Genomic DNA, 19,304 nt, shown 5'->3' on the forward strand with positions numbered 1-19,304 from the left:
TTGGAATGTTGCAAGATTGTTCTGTCTTCATCTTTTCCATATACTCATTTGGGTGTTTGAACTTCAGAAGTTTGAGGAGGTAATCTTGACTGCTAAAAGCAACCTTGCAATGTTGGCATGGGTGGATTATTGGATGTTGTCTTTGTACTAGATGAGAAAAAAAGTCACTGTTACACAAACTGTCTTACAAAAGGTCATGCAGGAAAGGTAAGTTGGCATATCACGAAAAGTTCAGGATGAAAGTTAACCGTAGATAATGTTCAGGTTAGATAACACATTAAATCCCTTCCCACATTCCCCACATACATGCGGTCTCTCCCCTGTGTGTGTCCTCTTCTGCGTGTTCAGACTGGATAAGTGACTAAATCCCTTCCCACATTCCCCACATACATGCGGTCTCTCCCCTGTGTGTGTTCTCTTGTGTGTGTTCAGGTTAAATAACACAATAAATCCCTTCCCACATTCCCCACATACATAGGGTCTCTCCCCTGTGTGTGTTCTCGTGTGTGTGTTCAGACTGGATAAGTACCAAAATCCCTTCCCACATTCCCCACATACATGCGGTCTCTCCCCTGTGTGTGTTCTCTTGTGTGTGTTCAGACTGGATAAGTCCCTAAATCCTTTCCCACATTCCACACAAACATGCGGTCTCTCCCCTGTGTGTGTCCTCTGGTGTCTGATCAGGTGGCATGACTTACTAAATCCCTTCCCACATTCCCCACATACATAAAGTCTCTCCCCTGTGTGTGTCCTCTTGTGTGTGTTCAGACTAGATAACTTACTAAATCCCTTCCCACATGCCCCACATACATGCAGTCTCTCACCTGTGTGTGTTCTCATGTGTGTGTCTAGGTTGGATGACACACTAAATCCCTTCCCACATTCCCCACATACATGCGGTCTCTGCCCTGTGGGTGTCGTCTTCTGAAAGTTCTGGTCTGATAAAGTCAGACTCTTCCCCCTTTCTCCAAGATCTTTTCCTGTGGCAGCAGCTAATATATCTCTTTTGAAATGAGAAGCAGTTATATTGTTTATTAATTGCCTTGACTGGTTGAAAGATGTATTTTCTGTCATATTTATTGGAATGTTGCAAGATTGTTCTGTCCTCATCTTTTCCATATACTCATTTGGGTGTTTGAGCTTCAGATGCTTGAGGCGGTAATCCTGACTGCTAAAAGCAGCCTTGTACTGTGGTCATGGGTGGATTATTGGTGCTTGTCTTTGTACTAGACAAGACAAAAAAGTCACAGTTACACAAACTGTCTTACAAAAGGCCATGCAGGAGAGGTAAGTTGGCATATCACAAAAAGATCAGGATGAAAGTAAACTGTAGATGTACATTGTAAGAATGAAGGTTTAGCACATGTGCAGCATTAGGGCCGGAGAGTAGATGTAGTGGATCATACATTTAAAGTGGATCATAATATTTAGCGATTTAAAAGGAAATCTCACTAGCTGCAAAACACCAATTAAAGTGGCAGAAATCTTTTCAAACCCTTTGATAGATAGTAAGTCGATAGTTTCAGTTGTGAAGGTATAATTAAAATATGGTGAAAAAATAGGTGCAAAATAAGCGCTCATGCAAACATATAAATATATAACAACCTTTGATACAATGTCCAATTGGTAGTCCTGGAGCTGCCCAAAGAGATTGTTCTGGTATCTCCCAACCAGACTTGGAATTGTAGAAAAAGCAACCTCCTGTGGCGCTGAGGCATGGATGTGGATCGGATTGTGAACAGGATTCTTCTCTTAAACGATTACCTCAGGAGAAATGACAAGACATGCAGATGGCCTGCAATAGTGCATTACCCAGGGACAACAACGATTATAAATAAAAGAGCAATTTAATACACAATAATAAAACTAGACAATGTAAAAACACAATGTGTTACACTAAAACTTTCATGTGCCTTTGTACTTGACCAATAGATCTTGAAACTTGTCCCTGCTGTGCCAAAAAACCTCCAACGCGTTTCAAAACTCCAAATAGTGTTCCCTGACGAAGAAACCAACTATTTGGAGTTTCGAAACGCGTTGGAGGTTTTTTGGCACCGCAGGGACACCATAGCAGTGAAAATCGAGTGGTGACGTCAGCGGAGGAGTTGACAGAGCAGTCTCCGGCTGCAAGTTCACACTGAGCATAGAAGTTGATCCTCCCTCAGAAGCAGGCGTATTTCACCCCACGGCGAGCGGTTGATCCGGCGGAAAAGACCCTAAAACCAATGCACATGTCCTATTCACTTCTGGTGAGGGCCTAGTTATCCAGTGATAACCAATAGTTTTATGTGTAAAATGTATATTGAATGTTCTTTTTTGTTTTGTTTTAAACGTGTATATATTTTTTGTTAATATTTAAAACCACATTTGTCTAATAGGGATATTGGGCATTAGTCTAGAAGGGGGCGGAGGTAGGGGATGCGGGTCATCAAGGTAGTTCCCCCGGGGAGGGTGGTTAGGCTTCCCTTGGGGGAGTGGGTGGGGGTTGTGGTAGTGAGAGGGGTTAACCCCTTAATTACCTTAGCGACTAGAATGACAATGCTTTACTGGCCATTAACGGGGTCAACAGTTAGGCAATGTTTGTTTTTAAATAAAGTATTAAGCCCTTTGGTGCCTGTGGTATACCTTGGTAACCACAGGCATGAAACAGGTTAATGTATTTTGATCATAGGTTTCTGTAATAATAGACATTACAGAAGCCTATGATATAAATATTAACCCAATGCGATATGTAACATTATTAACGGTCGCGTTAATTCCCATTTCGTGAGATTGGCCCGAATATCGCACCCAGTAAAGTATTACCCCAATCTTGATATATACCACCTCAAAATTGTGGTAATAACACCCGTTAGTTTATTATTTCCCATGGTGCGATATTAACTCCACTTTAACAGAATTTGATGTATCTGAGCCATAGTGTTTTGTTTATGCTTTCGGGACAAACCAAGTACTAACCATGCTTTACTAGCCACTAAGGTGTCAAAGGGTGGTAGTTAGTGTAGTCAAGTGTAATGTTTATATAATCACTTGTACGGTCAGCTAGTCATGGACACCGATGACTAGTTGACCCGTGGACTACGAAGCGGTTAAAATGTACTGAAATGTATTTTAACAACTATTTTATCATCTATTCCATGTTGGTTTAGCTCATCTTGCCTATGTATATAATGGGCAGTATATTGGTCATTATATACATAGGAAAGACAGCGTTAACGCCAGCCTGGAGTAGGTGATAAAATATTTGCGGTATTTCTGCTGTTCATCTCGTTCCAATAAATATCGTAACTTTATGTATGGCAGTTTTTACTTGAAAATGTGATATTATGCCTGTTTTGTATCGGATCTGATGCTTTTAACGGGTCCGATAAAAAGTGCTTTATTTTTGGCGCTGCAACGCTGATTCATTGCACGGTAATAAGGAACTTTTTTTATGGGCAGTAATACGGCATTTTTGGTTACTGCAGCTTGATTTATCTAGCCCTTTGACTCAAGTCAGGTTCAGTGATATTAAGTTCTAGTTGACCCGTAATGGTGTATGCAGATCTATCACTATTTGCAATTTAACATCAGTAATAAGACACTAGAGATGTAAAAACCACATAAATACATATTAATGATTACCTTCTGCTGGCGCGTTACGTTTCCACAGCGCATCCCCTTGATACCAAGCTCTTTTCCATATTCATCTCCGGACCAGGAGCTCTGTGTGTGGGGGGAGGTCTGTGCAGGATCTGTAGTAGATTTTCCTGTGGTACTGGAACGCCACAAGGTTCTGTTCTTCCTCGTTACTCGCACAATTTACAAATCTAAAATTGGGACAGTTAGTGAGGTCTCAAAGTAATGTCTATTTTATAAAGAAAGAGCTGGAAAAAAAAAAGATAAAAGTTGTTTATAATGTGACTTGTCTTTTCTTTCTTCTCTACAGTTTTTGAGGTGAACAGAAGTTAATGGAGAGCAATCTATATACAATGGCTCACTTGTATGTACCCACAGTTTGATTGGAATGGGAGCCACAGGCCACGCCAGTGACTACTTTCTTATTATTTAAAAAATAAATAAAAACACTGTTGTAATTAAAAAGTCCCCGACAAGATGACACAAGTGACACAAAGGTGAGTTTTCTTCCGGTGGAACTAAACAGAAAGTGGGGTTGATGTAACAAGGTATTGTAGCTGAAATGTGATCCATTAGCAACCTGAGCTTATAACATGTCCAGGACTGATTTGGAAACTGGACTATAGAAAAAGCCTTGAACCACAGTCTAATGAGGTAACAATGTCGGTTTGGGCTTGAAACTCCCCCCGTCATGGCCCCCACCTCCCTTTCCTCCCCCCCCCCAGCACATCCCATCGCTCCACATAGACCACCGATCGCGGATTTTACCCATGCACGCGCCACCAGGCAGTCAGACGCGCGTGCAGCAGTGACCACTGGTGCCGTAGCCTAAGGCCTCGGTCCCGCTGCGCTCGGTGGCGCGGGCGGCCACACGCGAGTTCCCCACCAGCAAGGGAATCCTGCGGAGCCGGTCCCAGTCCCCCCTGGCTGCACAGCTTACTACACGCTGTGGCGCGTCAGCCGCTATGCGATACAAGAGAATGGTGATCCCTAGCGTTGACGCGTCACGTGGTGTGACTGTGAGCCCATGGGGAGGGGAGGCTTCGGGAGGAGGAGAGGCTTCAGGGAGCGGGGAGGAGTGTGGAGTGAAAGCAGCGTGAGTGCCTGTCTGTGTGTGTGTGTGTATGTGTGTGCCTGAGTGCGTGAGTGCCTGCCTGTGTGTGTGTATGTGTGTGTCTGAGTGCCTATCTGTGTTTGTGTATGTGTGTGTCTGAGTGCCTGTCTGTGTGTGTGTCTGAGTGCGTGCGTGCCTGTCTGTGTGTGTGTATGTGTGTGCCTGAGTGCGTGAGTGCCTGCCTCTGTCTGTGTGTGTGTGTGTGTGTTGCTTTACTTACCCGAATCGTGGAGGGAGGGGGGGAGAGTAGCGGGTCCCTCCGCTCAAGCCACGCCCCCCTCCCTGTCAAGCCTCCCACTCCCGCCAACCTCCCGCTCCGGCTCCCTACAGACTGCATATCGCGGTCTGTGTATGTCAGCGCCCCGCCTGTCTGCAGTGCGGGCACGCTGACTCTGGGAGCGGGGCCTTAGCCTAAGGCTACATACAGGCAGCAATGGTGCTGAACAAGGCTGTGAGAAGAAGACAGGAGTGAGGGGAGAGATGCAAAGAGCTGCTGTGATCACATGCTCATTCTCATTTACTTGAGTGGCTGTTAAAGTGCAATTGGGGCTATTGCACTCTAGTGAATCTAGTGTTTGGTAAACAGGGGAGGCAAAGTGGATAAGGAAAAATAACCCCCTGCAGATCAGTACCTGGGAGGCAAATAAAGGGTGTGGGAGGAAGGGGGATACAGAACACAAACAGCAATAGAAACACAGTAAGAGAAACCATGTGAGACTGGTAACTCTTCTCAAGAGGGGCATTGAGGAAATAATTTGACAAGCTGCTTGGGGGATACATTAAATGAATATTTCTGTTTCTTCAGTAGTTTTGCAAGCATTTGGAAAGACAATAAGTGATGGTAATTGTCACAGAGTAATAGCCTGGAGAATATAGATTTGGCATTAGCGCCCAGTAAACTAGGTAAAGTAGTGTAGGTGACAGCAACCAAAGTTATGTATGTATGTATGTATGTATGTCTTTATTTGTATAGCGCCATAAAATGTACATAGCGCTTCACAGTAGTAATACATGTCATATAAATAACAAATATAAATAACAGATCATGGGAATAAGTGCTTCAGACATACTGTAAAAGTAACATTAAGGAAGGAGTCCCTGCTCCGAGGAGCTTACAATCTAATTGGTAGGTAGGGAGAACGTACAGAGACAGTAGGAGGGAATACTAGTAAGTGCGTCTGCAGGGGGCCAAGCTTTGTGTCATGTGTCCATGATTATCCAGTGCTACTCATATGCTTCTTTAAGCAGATGTGTCTTAGGTGGGTCTTAAAGGTGGATAGCGAGGGGGCTAGTCGGGTATTGAGGGGAAGGGCATTCCAGAGGTGTGGGGCAGAAAGTGAGAAAGGTTTAAGGCGGGAGAGAGCTTTAGATACAAAGGGGGTAGTAAGAAGACTGCCTTGAGAAGAACGCAAGAGTCGTGATGGTGCATAGCGAGAAATTAGGGCTGAGATGTAATGAGGGGCAGAAGAATGTAAAGCTTTAAAAGTGAGCAGTAGAATTGAGTGAGAGATACGCGATTTAATCGGAAGCCAGGAGAGGGATTTCAGCAGGGGAGACGCTGAGACAGATTTAGGAAAGAGTAGAGTGATTCTGGCAGCAGTGTTTAGGATAGATTGTAGGGCAGACAGGTGAGAGGTAGGAAGGCCGGACAGCAGGAGGTTGCAGTAATCGAGACGTGAGAGAATGAGGGCCTGAGTCAGAGTTTTAGCAGTTGAGTAACAGAGGAAAGGGCGTATCTTTGTGATATTGCGGAGGAAAAAGCGACAAGTTTTAGAAACGTTTTGAATATGAGAGGAGAATGAGAGAGAGGAATCAAGTGTGACCCCTAGGCAGCGGGCTTGGGCTACTGGGTGAATGATCGTATTTCCAATAGCAATGTGGAAGGATGTAGTAGGGCCAGGTTTGGGAGGTAGTATAAGGAGCTCTGTTTTTGCCATGTTAAGTTTCAGTCGGCGGATGGCCATCCAGGATGATATTCCAGAGAGGCATTCAGAAACTTTGGTCTGTATAGCAGGTGTAAGGTCAGGGGTTGAAAGGTAAATTTGTGTGTCGTCAGCATAGAGGTGATATTTAAACCCAAAAGATGTGATTAGGTCACCTAGAGAGAGTGTGTAGAGAGAAAAGAGAAGGGGTCCCAGGACAGAGCCCTGGGGTACCCCCACAGAGAGATCAATAGAGGAGGAGGAGGTGTTAGCAAAAGAGACACTGAAGGTACGATGGGAGAGGTAAGAGGAGATCCAGGATAAAGCTTTGTTCCGAATACCAAGAGTATGGAGAATGTGAAGGAGAAGAGGGTGGTCCACGGTGTCGAATGCTGCAGAGAGGTCGAGTAATATGAGCAGAGTGTAATGACCTCTGTCTTTGGCAGCGTGGAGGTCGTCAGTTATTTTAGTGAGGGCTGTTTCAGTAGAGTGAGCAGTGCGGAAGCCAGATTGTAGAGGGTCTAGGACAGAATAGGTGTTGAGAAAGTGAAGCAAACGAGAGAATACAAGACGTTCAAGGAGTTTGGAGGCAAAAGGCAGGAGGGAGACAGGTCGATAGTTAGAAGGACAGGTAGGGTCAAGATTGCTGTTTTTGAGTAATGGTATAACGGTTGCATGCTTGAAGGATGAAGGAAAGGTACCAGAGTAGAGGGAAGAGTTAAAGATCTGTGTGAGCATAGGGATTATAGAAGGAGCAAGAGGTTTTAGGAGATGGGAGGGAATGGGATCAAGAGGGCAAGTGGTAGAGGGAGAAGAGGAGATCAGCAGTGATACATCCTCCTCCGAGATAGCAGAAAAAGAGTCAAGAAAGACAGGAGGAGAGTTGGGAAGCATTGTGGGATGGGAGGAGGCAACAGATGGGATGTTCTGCCGTATGGACTCCACCTTTTTCTTAAAAAAGTCAGCAAAGTCCTGAGGTGAGATGGAGGAAGAAGAGGAGGCAGCTGAGGGTGGTCTGAGTAGAGAGTCAAAGACAGAAAAGAGACGGCGTGGGTTAGACTTGTGTGTGTTGATTAGTGATGAAAAGTAGGTTTGTTTAGCCTGAAAGAGGGCAGAGGTGAAACAGGATAGCATAAATTTGTAGTGAATGAAGTCTGCAAGCGTATGAGATTTCCTCCAGAGGCGTTCAGAGGAACGAGTGGAGGAACGCAGCATGCGTGTGTGGGAGTTTAGCCAGGGTCTGGGGTTAGAAGGGCGAGGACGGCAGAGAGAAAGTGGGGCATGAAGATCAAGAGAGGAAGATAAGGCAGAGTTGTAGTTCCTGACCAGGTTGTCAGGGTCTGAAGCAGAACTGAGAGAGGAGAGGGAGGAGCGTAAAGTGGAATCAAGAGCTGGTAGGTTAATAGAGCGCAGGTTTCTGCAAAAACGAGGGCGAGATGGAGATGGAGATGGAGAGAAGCGAGAGAGAGAAAATGAGATGAGGTGATGGTCGGAGAGAGGAAAAGGGGAAATGGAGAAGTCGGAGAGAGAGAAGTTCTTAGTGAAAACCAGGTCTAAGTAGTGGCCATCCTTGTGGGTGCTGGCTGCAGTCCACTGTTGAAGGCCAAAAGAAGAGGTTAGAGAAAGAAAGCGGGAAGCCCAAGGGAGAGAGGGGTCATCAATGTGGCAGTTGAAGTCCCCAAGGAGAAGAACAGGGGAGTCTGAGGAGAGGAAGAAAGAGAGCCAGGATTCAAAGTGAGAGAGAAAGGCAGAAGGGGGATGAGTAGAGGAAGGTGGGCGATAGATGACCGCCACATGGACCGGGAGAGGAGAGAAGATCTGGACTGTGTGAGCCTCGAAGGAGGGAAAAGCAAGAGAGGGGGGAATAGAAACTGTTCTGTAACGGCAGAGAGAGGAGAGCAGGAGCCCCACGCCTCCACCCCTGCCACCAGGGCGTGGAGTGTGGGAGAAGGAAAGGCCACCATAGGAGAGGGCAGCTTCCAGAGCAGAGTCAGACTGAGTGAGCCAGGTCTCAGTTATAGCAAAGAGAAGCAGGGAGTGAGAGAGAAAGAAGTCATGCACAGAGAGGAACTTGTTAGAGAGGGAGCGAGCATTCCAAAGGGCACAGGAGAAAGGGAGAGAGGAGGGAGGGTGGCAGGGGATGGGTATGAGGTTAGAGGGGTTGACACCAGAAGGAGTAGAAGTTGCATGTGGAAGGCGAGGACGAGAGCAAGTAGAAATAAGGCAGGGACCAGGATTGGGAGAGATATCCCCAGAAGCAAGGAGGAGAAGCATGGACAGAAAGAGAATGTGTGAGGATGATTTGTAGGGGTGTGTTTTAGTGCACGCGGCATAACTGTGTGATGAGAGAGGGCGCAGGTAAGAGAGGAGTTCATGTGAACTGAGAAGTGGTGAAGTAAGGAGAGATGGCGAAATATGAATAGAGTTAGAGACATGATGAGGCTGGTGGAAGGAAGTGCATAATTTGAGAATAAGTGAGGTTACAGTAAATATAAAAAGTAAAGGCGGCATCACAGCAATAGTAATGTGTTGAGATGTGCAGTGTGGGATGATAACCTCCTTTCCAGCGTAGTTCAAATGCAGGAATCAGAAGCAGTAGATTGTGTTCACTTTTTCCACTTCTTTTTTGAACTTCCTTTTTTAAACTTGCATACTACTTGAAAGATTTCTACTTAAATGCATTTCTGCTTAAGAGCAAAGGCTGCAAGCAGCAATGGCTGTTGTAAGTTTACTTATATACATTTAGAAAGTCACCTGGTTGGTACAACAAACTTAATTAGTTATCCATAATGTCAACAGCTGCCTCTGGTTAAACAAGGTCTTAAAGTGTGGCCCTGCGCTCCTAAGATGGGGAAAGACTTGTGTGGGGTGAGAGGAAAAGGAGCGCTTAGGATAGGGAGCAAGGAGAAAAGGCGGATTGTACAAACTCTTATGGGTTTATAATCTCAGGATTTATTTAAACTGAAGCAGAGTAGGAAAATGGTATTTAAGGGGGCAGTCCCTCCTAGGAAGAACGTGAGCCAAGAACATTGGCATATTTAATAGGTTCAATGTAGTGAATTGTCAAGTTATAAAACCCATTTAGCAAACAAAAATCATAACACTTAAATAGAAAACAAAGTATAGGCATACCCTGCATTAATGTACGCAATGGGACCGGAGCATGTATGTAAAGCGAAAATGTACTTAAAGTGAAGCACAACCTATTTACCACTTATAGATGCATGTACTGTACTGCAAACGTCATATACGTGCATAACTGATGTAAATAACGCATTTGTAACAGGCTCCCCGCTTGCGCACAGCTTCGGTACAGATAGGGAGCCGGTATTGCTGTTCAAGACGTGCTGACAGGCGCATGCGCGAGCTGCCGTTTGCCTATAGGGCGATATGTCCTTACTCGCGAGTGTACTTAAAGTGAGTGTCCTTAAACCGCAGCATGCCTGTAATTATAATGCCCTCATTAGTCAAACACATACATGTTCCTGGAGAAATACAGAACAGGATTTCTTTCACAATACACAAATAAGTAAAACAGTTATTTTAACCCTTTGAGTGACGGAGGGGTCACGTGATCGCTCCCTCACTGAAGACAGAACGGACTGGGAGACCCCCTCCCTTCTATCCCACGTAGTGATAGATCCGTCCTGCCCTGCAGAGGAGCACAGAATGTCATCTCCCCTAGGAAAACCAGCAGGATAACTATGACGTAGCTATTACATCATGGGGCCAGGCGCAGTGACATAGCAGCTACATCCAAAGGGCACCCAAAGGGTTAAATGGTGATTTCATCCTTTTCAAGGAAGCCATGTACTCCAAGTGATTCATGTTTTCCCGCCGCTAGGTTGGATTTAAAGCAGCAGTTCAAGCTGCTGTTTAAAAAATAAATAAAAAAAATGTTTCAATGCAATGCAAACACTGACAAGTGATTAGCTAAGTTGCTGATCGATCAGTTCTCCCGTGATCAATCGGCGAAGATTCGGCTCGAGGGTTCACTAAATCACTGTGTAATTCAGTCAGTGGAACATATTTATATTAATATGTGTTCCACTGACGTGTGCTCGCTCCCGAGCCCTGGTCCTATCTCATGGGGCTTCTCCAGCAGCAGAATCTCCCTGTCGAAGTAAGTATTGTGACTTGAACTAAACTGTTTCCTGGGGTAAGGTTAGCCTCTACTATTAATCCAAATATATGCGGGTGGATATTCCAGAGACACAGGTTTAAACCTCGTCACTCTGGCCCACGACTGCTATGGATTCTACTATTTATTTATTTATCAAATGTTTTACCAGTAAGTAATACATTGAGAGTTACCTCTCGTTTTCAAGTATGTCCTGGGCATAGAGTTAAGACAAATAATACATGGTTACAAATACAGTTAAATAAATGAACAGGATATACATTATATACAAGACATTGCATGCACAGTTAAAGAAAATATATATTATAGGCTTATGAAACAGTTACAGAACAGATTAAAATGTGAGACAGCCTTAGTTTTGAAAGAACTTAAACTGGTGATGAATGTGAGAGTCTCCGGTAGGTTGTTCCAGTTTTGGGGTGCACGGCAAGAGGAGGAGGAGCGGCCAGATACTTTGTTGAGCCTTGGGACCATGAACAGTCTCTTGGAGTCTGATCTCAGATGATAAGTACTACATGTGGTAGGGGTGAGGAGCTTGTTCAGATAGGTGGGTGGCTTGCTCAGAAAGTATTTGAAGGCAAGACAGGAAAGGTGAACTTTGCGCCTAGACTCGAGTGATGACCAATCTAGTTCTTTGAGCATTTAGCAGTGATGTGTGTTGTAGTTGCATTGGAGAACAAAACGGCATATTGAATTGTAGAGAGTGTCAAGTTTGCTAAGGTGGGTTTGGTGTGCCAAGTCATATACTGCAGAGGTCCCCAACTCCAGTCCTCAAGGACCGCTAACAGTGCAGGATTTAAGGATAGCCTCTCATTAGCACAGGTGGCCCAATCATTTTGACTGAACCACCTGTTCTAGCAGGGGAATCTGTAAAACCTGCACTGTTAGTGGTCCTTGAGGACTGGAGTTGGGGACCTCTGATATACTATGTCTCCATAGTCGATAATTGGCATTAACATCTGTTGTGCGATACGCTTTCTGAACAGCAGACTTAGGGAGGATTTGTTCCTGTAAAGTACACCTAGTTTGGCATAGGTTTTGGATGTCAGAGTATCAATGTGCATCCCGAATGCTAAGTGGGTCATACCATATGCCCAGGTATTTAAAACTAGTAACAGGAGTTAGAGTGATGTTAGCATTGGTTCTGATCTGGAGCTCCGTCACTGGAAGCTTTAAAAATGTAGTCTTGGTCCCAAATACCATTGTTACAGTCTTCTCAGTGCTTAAAACAGTTTGTTTTGGGAAATCCAGTTTGAGTCTCAAAAAGTCAGACTGAAGTTTGTGTTCAAGGTCGGAGAGGCTATGGCTGTGTGCATTTAGGATTGTGTCATCTGCATACATGTGTATTGAAGCTTCCTTACAAGCTGTGGGAAGATCATTGATGAACACTGAGAAGAGTAGGGGCTCCAGAACAGAGCCTTGCGGGACATCACAAGTGATATGCAGGGGGTTGGAGTCAGAGCCTGAGATTGACACATGTTGGGATCTACTTGATAGATAGGACTGAAACCAGTTTAAAGCATGCTTCCTATTCCAGAGCTCTGGAGTTTGTTAAGCAGGATAGCATGATCAACAGTATCAAAAGCCTTTGCCAAATCTAGGAATATTGCACTAGTGCAGCGTTTCCCAAACTTTTTTTTCCGTGACCCGGTTATTTTTGAACTTCTCCTTTGTGACCCACTAAAATTTTTATCGCCTATAGGTAAAATAAAACAGTTATGAATGTCCATACAGATTTCAAATATTCTCCCAATCCCCTCTATCTCCCCCCCCTTAGACATTGACTGACTGGGTGGGTGGTTGGGAGACATTGATTGACTGGGTGGGTGGGTGGGTGGTTGGTTGACATTGACTGACTGGGTGGGTGGGTGGTTGGTTGACATTGATTGACTGGGTTGGGTTGACATTGACTGACTGGGTGGGTGGGTTGACATTGGGTGGGTGGGTTGACATTGGGTGGGTGGGTTGACATTGGGTGGGTGGGTGGGTTTGACATTGACTGACTTCGGGTTTGACATTGACTGACTGGGTGGGTGGGTTTGACATTGACTGACTGGGTGGGTTTGACATTGACTGGGTGGGAGACATTGACTTGACATTGACTGGGTGGGTGGGTGTGAGACATTGACTGGGCTGGGATACATTGACTGGGTTGGGAGACTGACAGACTGGGTGGGTGGGTGGGAGACATTGACTGACTGGGTTTAGGTGGGAGACATTGACTGACTTGGGAGATATTGACTGACTGGGTTTAGGTGGGAGACATTTACTGACTTGGGAGACATTGACTGACTTTTACATTGACTGACTGGGTGGATGGGTGGGAGACATTGATTGACTTTGGGAGCCATTGACTGACTTGGGAGACATTGACTGACTGGGTGGATGGGAGACATTGACTTGGGAGACATTGACTGACTTAGACATTGACTGACTGGGTGGGAGACATTGACTGACTGGGTTTAGGTGGGAGACATTGACTGACTGGGTGGGTGGGAGACATTGACTGACAGACATTGACTGACTTTGACATTGACTGACTTGGGAGACATTGACTGACTGGGTGGGTGGGTAGTAGACATTGACTGGCTGGGTTGGTGGGTGGGAGACATTGACTGACTTGGTGGGTGGGTGGGAGACATTGACTGACTGGGTGGGTGGGTGGTAGACATTGACTGACTGGGTGGGTGGGACTGACTTAGACATTGACTGACTTAGATATTGACTGCCGTAGACATTGACTGACTTAGACATTGACTGACCTTTGACATTGACTGACTTTAGACATTGACTGACTTTAGACATTGACTGACTGGGTGAGTGGGTGGGAGACAGTGGGTTGGGTGGGAGACAGTGACTGGGTGGGTGGGTGTGAGACAGTGACTTAGACAGTGACTGGGTGTGTGGGTGTGTAGGAGACAGTGACGTTGGGAGGCAGTGACTTAGACAGTGACTGGGTGGGTGGGTGTGTGGGAGACAGTGACTTGGGAGACAGTGAATTGGTGGGTGGGTGGGTGGATGGGAGACAGTGACATGGATGGGAGACAGTGATTTGGGTGGGAGACAGTGACTGGGTGGGTGGGAGAAAGTGACATAGACAGTAACTTTGACAGTAACTGGGTGGGAGACAGTGACTTAGACAGTGACTGGGTGGGTGGGTGAGTGGGAGACAGTGACTTGACAGTGACTTGACAGTGACTGGGTGCATGGGTGGGAGACAGTGACTGGGTGGGTTGGTGGGAGACAGTGACTTGACAGTGACTGGGTTGGGAGACAGTGACTGAGTTGTCAGTGACTTGGGAGACAGGGTTGGTGGGAGACAGTGACTCAGACAGTGACTTGGGAGACAGTGACTGGGTGGGTAGGAGACAGTGACTTTGACAGTGACTGTGTGGGTGGGTGGGAGACAGTGACTGTATTAGACAGTGACACTTGGGTGGGTGGGTGGGAGACAGTGACTGTGTTGGTGGGTGGGAGACAGTAACTGGGTTTGACAGTGACTTGGGAGGGAGGGAGACAGTGACTGGGTTAGACAGTGACTGGGTGTGACAGAGACTTGGTGGGAGACAGTGGATTGGGAAGGAGACAGTGACTTGGGTAGGAGGGAGACAGTGACTGGGTTGGGAGGGAGACAGTGACTTAGGGAGACAGTGACTAGGGAGACAGTGACTTGGGTGGGAGGGAGACAGTGACCTTGGGTGGGAGGGAGACAGTGACTGGGTTGGGAGACAGTGACTGGGTGGGTGGGAGGATGGGTGGGAGACAGTGACTTGGGTGGGAGGGAGACAGTGACTTGGGTGGTTGGGAGACAGTGACTAGGTTTGGCTGTGAGGGTTAGACAGTGACTGGGTTTGGGTGGGAGGGAGACAGTGACTTTTGACAGTGACTGGGTGGGTGGGAGGGAGACAGTGACTGGGTGGGTGGGTTTACAGCGACTGGGTGGGTAGTTGGGAGGGCGAAAGTGACTTGGGAGGCAGACAGTGACTTGGGTGGGAGACAGTGACTTAGGGTGGGAGACAGTGACACTTGGGGGGGAGACAGTGACACAAGACAGTGACTGGGTGGGTGTTTGGAATGGGAGACAGTGACTTGGGAGGGAGACAGTGAATTTTGGAGGGAGACTGTGAATTAGACAGTGACTGGGTGGGTGGGAGACAGTGACCGACAGTGACCCATGGGAGGGAGACAATGACTGGGTGGGTAGGTGGGAGGGAGACAATGACTGGGTGGGTGGTAGGGAGACAGTGACCCTTGGGAGGGAGACAGTGACCTTTGGGAGGGAGACAGTGACTGGGCAGGTGGGTGGGAGACAGTGACTGGGCAGGTGGGTGGGTGGGCGACAGTGACTGGGTGGGTGGGTTGGTGGGAGGGAGACAGTGACTGGGTTGGGAGACAGTGACTGGGTGGGTGGGAGACAGTGACTCAGACAGTGACTTAGGGAGACAGTGACTGGGTTGGGAAACAGTGACTATGGGAGACAGTGACTGGGTTGGGAAACAGTGACTTGGGAGGGAGACAGTGACTTAGGGAGACAGTGAATTTGGGAGGGAGACAGTGACTTAGACAGTGACCTTAGGGAGACAGTGACCTTACAGTGACTTTGACAGTGACTGGGTGGGTGGGAGACAGTGACTTTGACAGTGACTTGGGAGACAGTGACTGGGTGGGTGGGAGACAGTGACTGGGTTTGACAGTGACTGGGTGGGTGGGTGACTTGGGAGACAGTGACTTTGGGTAGGAGACAGTGACTTAGACCTTGACTGACTTGGTGGGTGGGTGGAGACATCGACTGACTAGACATTGACTGACTTAGACATTGATTGACTTGGGAGACATTGACTGACTGGGTGGGTGGGTGGGAGACATTGACTGACTGGGTGGGTGTGGGGGTGAGACATTGACTAACTTAGACATTGACTGACTGGGTGGGTGGGTGGTAGACATTGACTGACTGGGTGGGTGTGTGGGAGACATTGACTGACTGGGTGGGTGGGTTGGAGATATTGACTGACTTAGACAGTGGGTTGGGTGGGAGACAGTGACTGGGTGGGTGGGTGATAGACAGTGACCCTTGGGAGGGAGACAATGACTGGGGGTTGACAGTGACTGGGTGGGTGGGTGAGAGGGAGACAGTGACCTTGTGAGGGAGACAATGAGCTTTGGGAGAGAGACAGTGACTGGGCAGGTGGGTGGGAGACAGTGACTGGGCAGGTGGGAGACAGTGACTTGGGAGGGAGACAGTGACTGGGTTGGGAAACAGTGACCCGTGGTGGGAGGGAGACAGTGACTGGGTGGGTGGGAGGGAGACAGTGACTGGGTGGGTGGGAGGGAGACAGTGACTGGGTTGGTGGGTTGGATGGGAGACATTGACTGGGTGGGTGGGTGACATTGACAGTGACTGGGTGGGTGGTAGACAGTGACTGGGTAGGTGGGTTGGAGACAGTGACTAAGACAGTGACTGGGTTGACAGTGACTTAGACAGTTACTGGATTGGTGGGTGGGTGGGAGACAGTGACTTTGGGAGACAGTGACTGGGTTTGGGAGACAGTGACCTTGGGTGGGATACAGTGACTTAGACAGTGACTGGGGGGGAGATAGTGACTGGGATAGTGACTGGGTTTAGACAGTGACTTAGGAGACAGTGACGGGGTGGGTGGCTGGGAGACAGTGACTGGGTTGGTGGGTGGGAGACAGTGACTTGGGAGGGAGACAGTGACTGGGTTGGGAAACAGTGACCCGTGGTGGGAGGGAGACAGTGAGTTTGACAGTGACTTAGGGAGACAGTGAATTTGGGAGGGAGACAGTGATTGGGTGGGTGGGAGGGAGACAGTGACTTTGACAGTGACTGGGTGGGTGGAAGGGAGACAGTGACTTAGACAGTGACTTTGGAGAGAGTGACTGGGTGGGTGGGTGCTTAGGAGACAGTGACTTTGGTGGGAGACAGTGACACTTGGGAGACAGTGACTGGGTGGGTGACTTGGGAGACAGTGACTTTGGGAGACAGTGACTTTGGGTGGGAGACAGAAACTGGACATTGACTGACTGGGTGGGTGGGAGACATTGACTGACTTAGACATTGACTGACTGGGTGGGTGGGTGGGAGACAGTGACCTCAGACAGTGACTTAGACAGTGACTGTGTTGACAGTGACTGGGTGGGTGGGCGGATGGGAGACAGTGACATGGATGGGAGACAGTGATTTGGGTGGGAGACAGTGACTGGGTGAGTGGGAGAAAGTGACTGGGTGGGTGGGTGTGAGACAGTGACTTAGACAGTGACTGGGTGGGTGGGAGACAGTGACTGGGTGGGAGACAGTGACTGTGTGGGTGGGAGACAGTGACTGGGTTGGTGGGTGGGTGGGAGATTGACTTGGGAGACAGTGAGTTGGGTGGGAGACAGTGACTTTGGATGGGAGACAGTGATTTGGGTGGGAGACAGTGACTGGGTGGGTGGGAGAAAGTGACTGGGTGGGTGGGAGACAGTGACATTAGATAGTGACTGGGTGGGAGACAGTGACTGTGACAGTGACTTAGGGAGACAGTGACTTAGGGAGACAGTGACTTAGACATTGACTGACTGGGTGGGTGGGAGACATTGACTGACACTTGACATTGACTGACTGGGTGGGTGGGAGACATTGACTGACCTTAGACAGTGGGTTGGGTGGGAGACAGTGACTTTGACAGTGACTGGGTGGGTGGGAGACAGTGACTTTGACCGTGACTGGGTTGACAGTGACTGGGTGGGTAGGTGTGTGGGAGACAGTGACTTGGGAGACAGTGACTGGGTGGGTGGGAGGGTGGGAGACAGTGACTTAGACAGTGACTTTGGAGAGAGTGACTGGGTGGGTGGGTGCTTAGGAGACAGTGACTTTGGTGGGAGACAGTGACACTTGGGAGACAGTGACTGGGTGGGTGACTTGGGAGACAGTGACTTTGGGAGACAGTGACTTTGGGTGGGAGACAGAAACTGGACATTGACTGACTGGGTGGGTGGGAGACATTGACTGACTTAGACATTGACTGACTGGGTGGGTGGGTGGGAGACAGTGACCTCAGACAGTGACTTAGACAGTGACTGTGTTGACAGTGACTGGGTGGGTGGGTGTGTGGGAGACAGTGACTTGGGTGACAGCGACTGGGTGGGTGGGCGGATGGGAGACAGTGACATGGATGGGAGACAGTGATTTGGGAGGGAGACAGTGACTAGGTGAGTGGGAGAAAGTGACTGGGTGGGTGGGTGTGAGACAGTGACTTAGACAGTGACTGGGTGGGTGGGAGACAGTGACTGGGTGGGAGACAGTGTCTGTGTGGGTGGGAGACAGTGACTGGGTTGGTGGGTGGGAGATTGACTTGGGAGACAGTGAGTTGGATGGGAGACAGTGACTGGGTGGGAGACAGTGACTTGGATGGGAGACAGTGATTTGGGTGGGAGACAGTGACTGGGTGGGTGGGAGAAAGTGACTGGGTGGGTGGGAGACAGTGACATTAGATAGTGACTGGGTGGGAGACAGTGACTGTGACAGTGACTTAGGGAGACAGTGACTTAGGGAGACAGTGACTTAGACATTGACTGACTGGGTGGGTGGGAGACATTGACTGACACTTGACATTGACTGACTGGGTGGGTGGGAGACATTGACTGACCTTAGACAGTGGGTTGGGTGGGAGACAGTGACTTTGACAGTGACTGGGTGGGTGGGAGACAGTGACTTTGACCGTGACTGGGTTGACAGTGACTGGGTGGGTGGGTGTGTGGGAGACAGTGACTGGGTGGGTGGATGGGAGACAGTGATTTGGGTGGGAGACAGTGACTGGGTGGGTGGGAGAAAGTGACTGGGTGGGTGGGTGGGAGACAGTGACTTAGACAGTGACTGGGTGGGTGGGAGACAGTGACTGGGTGGGAGACAGTGACTGTGTGGGTGGGAGACAGTGACTGGGTTGGTGGGTGGGAGAGTGACTTGGGAGACAGTGAGTGGGTGGGTATGGGAGGGAGACAGTGAGTTGGGAGGGAGACAGTGACTGGGTGGGTGGGTGGATGGGAGACAGTGACTGGGTGGGTGGGAGAAAGTGACTGGGTGGGTGGGAGACAGTGACTGGGTTGACAGTGACTGGGTGGGTGGGAGACAGTGACTTAGACATTGACTGGGTTGGTGGGTGGGAGACAATGACTGGGTTGGTTTGACAGTGACTGGGTGGGTGGGGGATGGGAGACATTGACAGTGACTTGGGAGACAGTGACTGGGTGGGTGGCTGGGAGACAGCGACTTAGACAGTGACTGGGTCGGTGGCTGGTTGGGAGACAGTGACTGGGTGGGTGGCTGGGAGTGACTGGGTGGGTGGGAGACAGTGACTTTAGTCAGTGACTGGGTGGGTGGGTGGGTGGGTGGGAGACAGTGACTTGCCTGGGAGACAGTGACTGACAGTGACTGGGAGGGAGACAGTGACTAGACAGTGACCTTGGGAGGGAGACAGAGACTTGGGAGGGAGACAGAGACTTGGGAGGGAGA

At 48.4% G+C, this 19,304-nt stretch overlaps 1 protein-coding gene across 1 annotated transcript in view; it reads right to left on the reverse strand.

The window, feature by feature from the left end:
- Positions 1-217: 217 nt before the first annotated feature.
- Positions 218-19,304, reverse strand: part of LOC142466363 (uncharacterized) — a 790,214-nt gene continuing 771,127 nt past the window's right edge. Inside the window, exon 5 of the mRNA XM_075571215.1 lies at positions 218-1,188. Coding sequence (XP_075427330.1) covers positions 244-1,188 — 945 coding nt within the window. The 3' untranslated portion in view covers positions 218-243. The remainder of the gene's footprint in view (positions 1,189-19,304) is intronic.

This window comes from Ascaphus truei, chromosome 15 (genome assembly GCF_040206685.1).
Source record: "Ascaphus truei isolate aAscTru1 chromosome 15, aAscTru1.hap1, whole genome shotgun sequence".
Classification (NCBI taxonomy): Eukaryota; Metazoa; Chordata; class Amphibia; order Anura; family Ascaphidae; genus Ascaphus; species Ascaphus truei.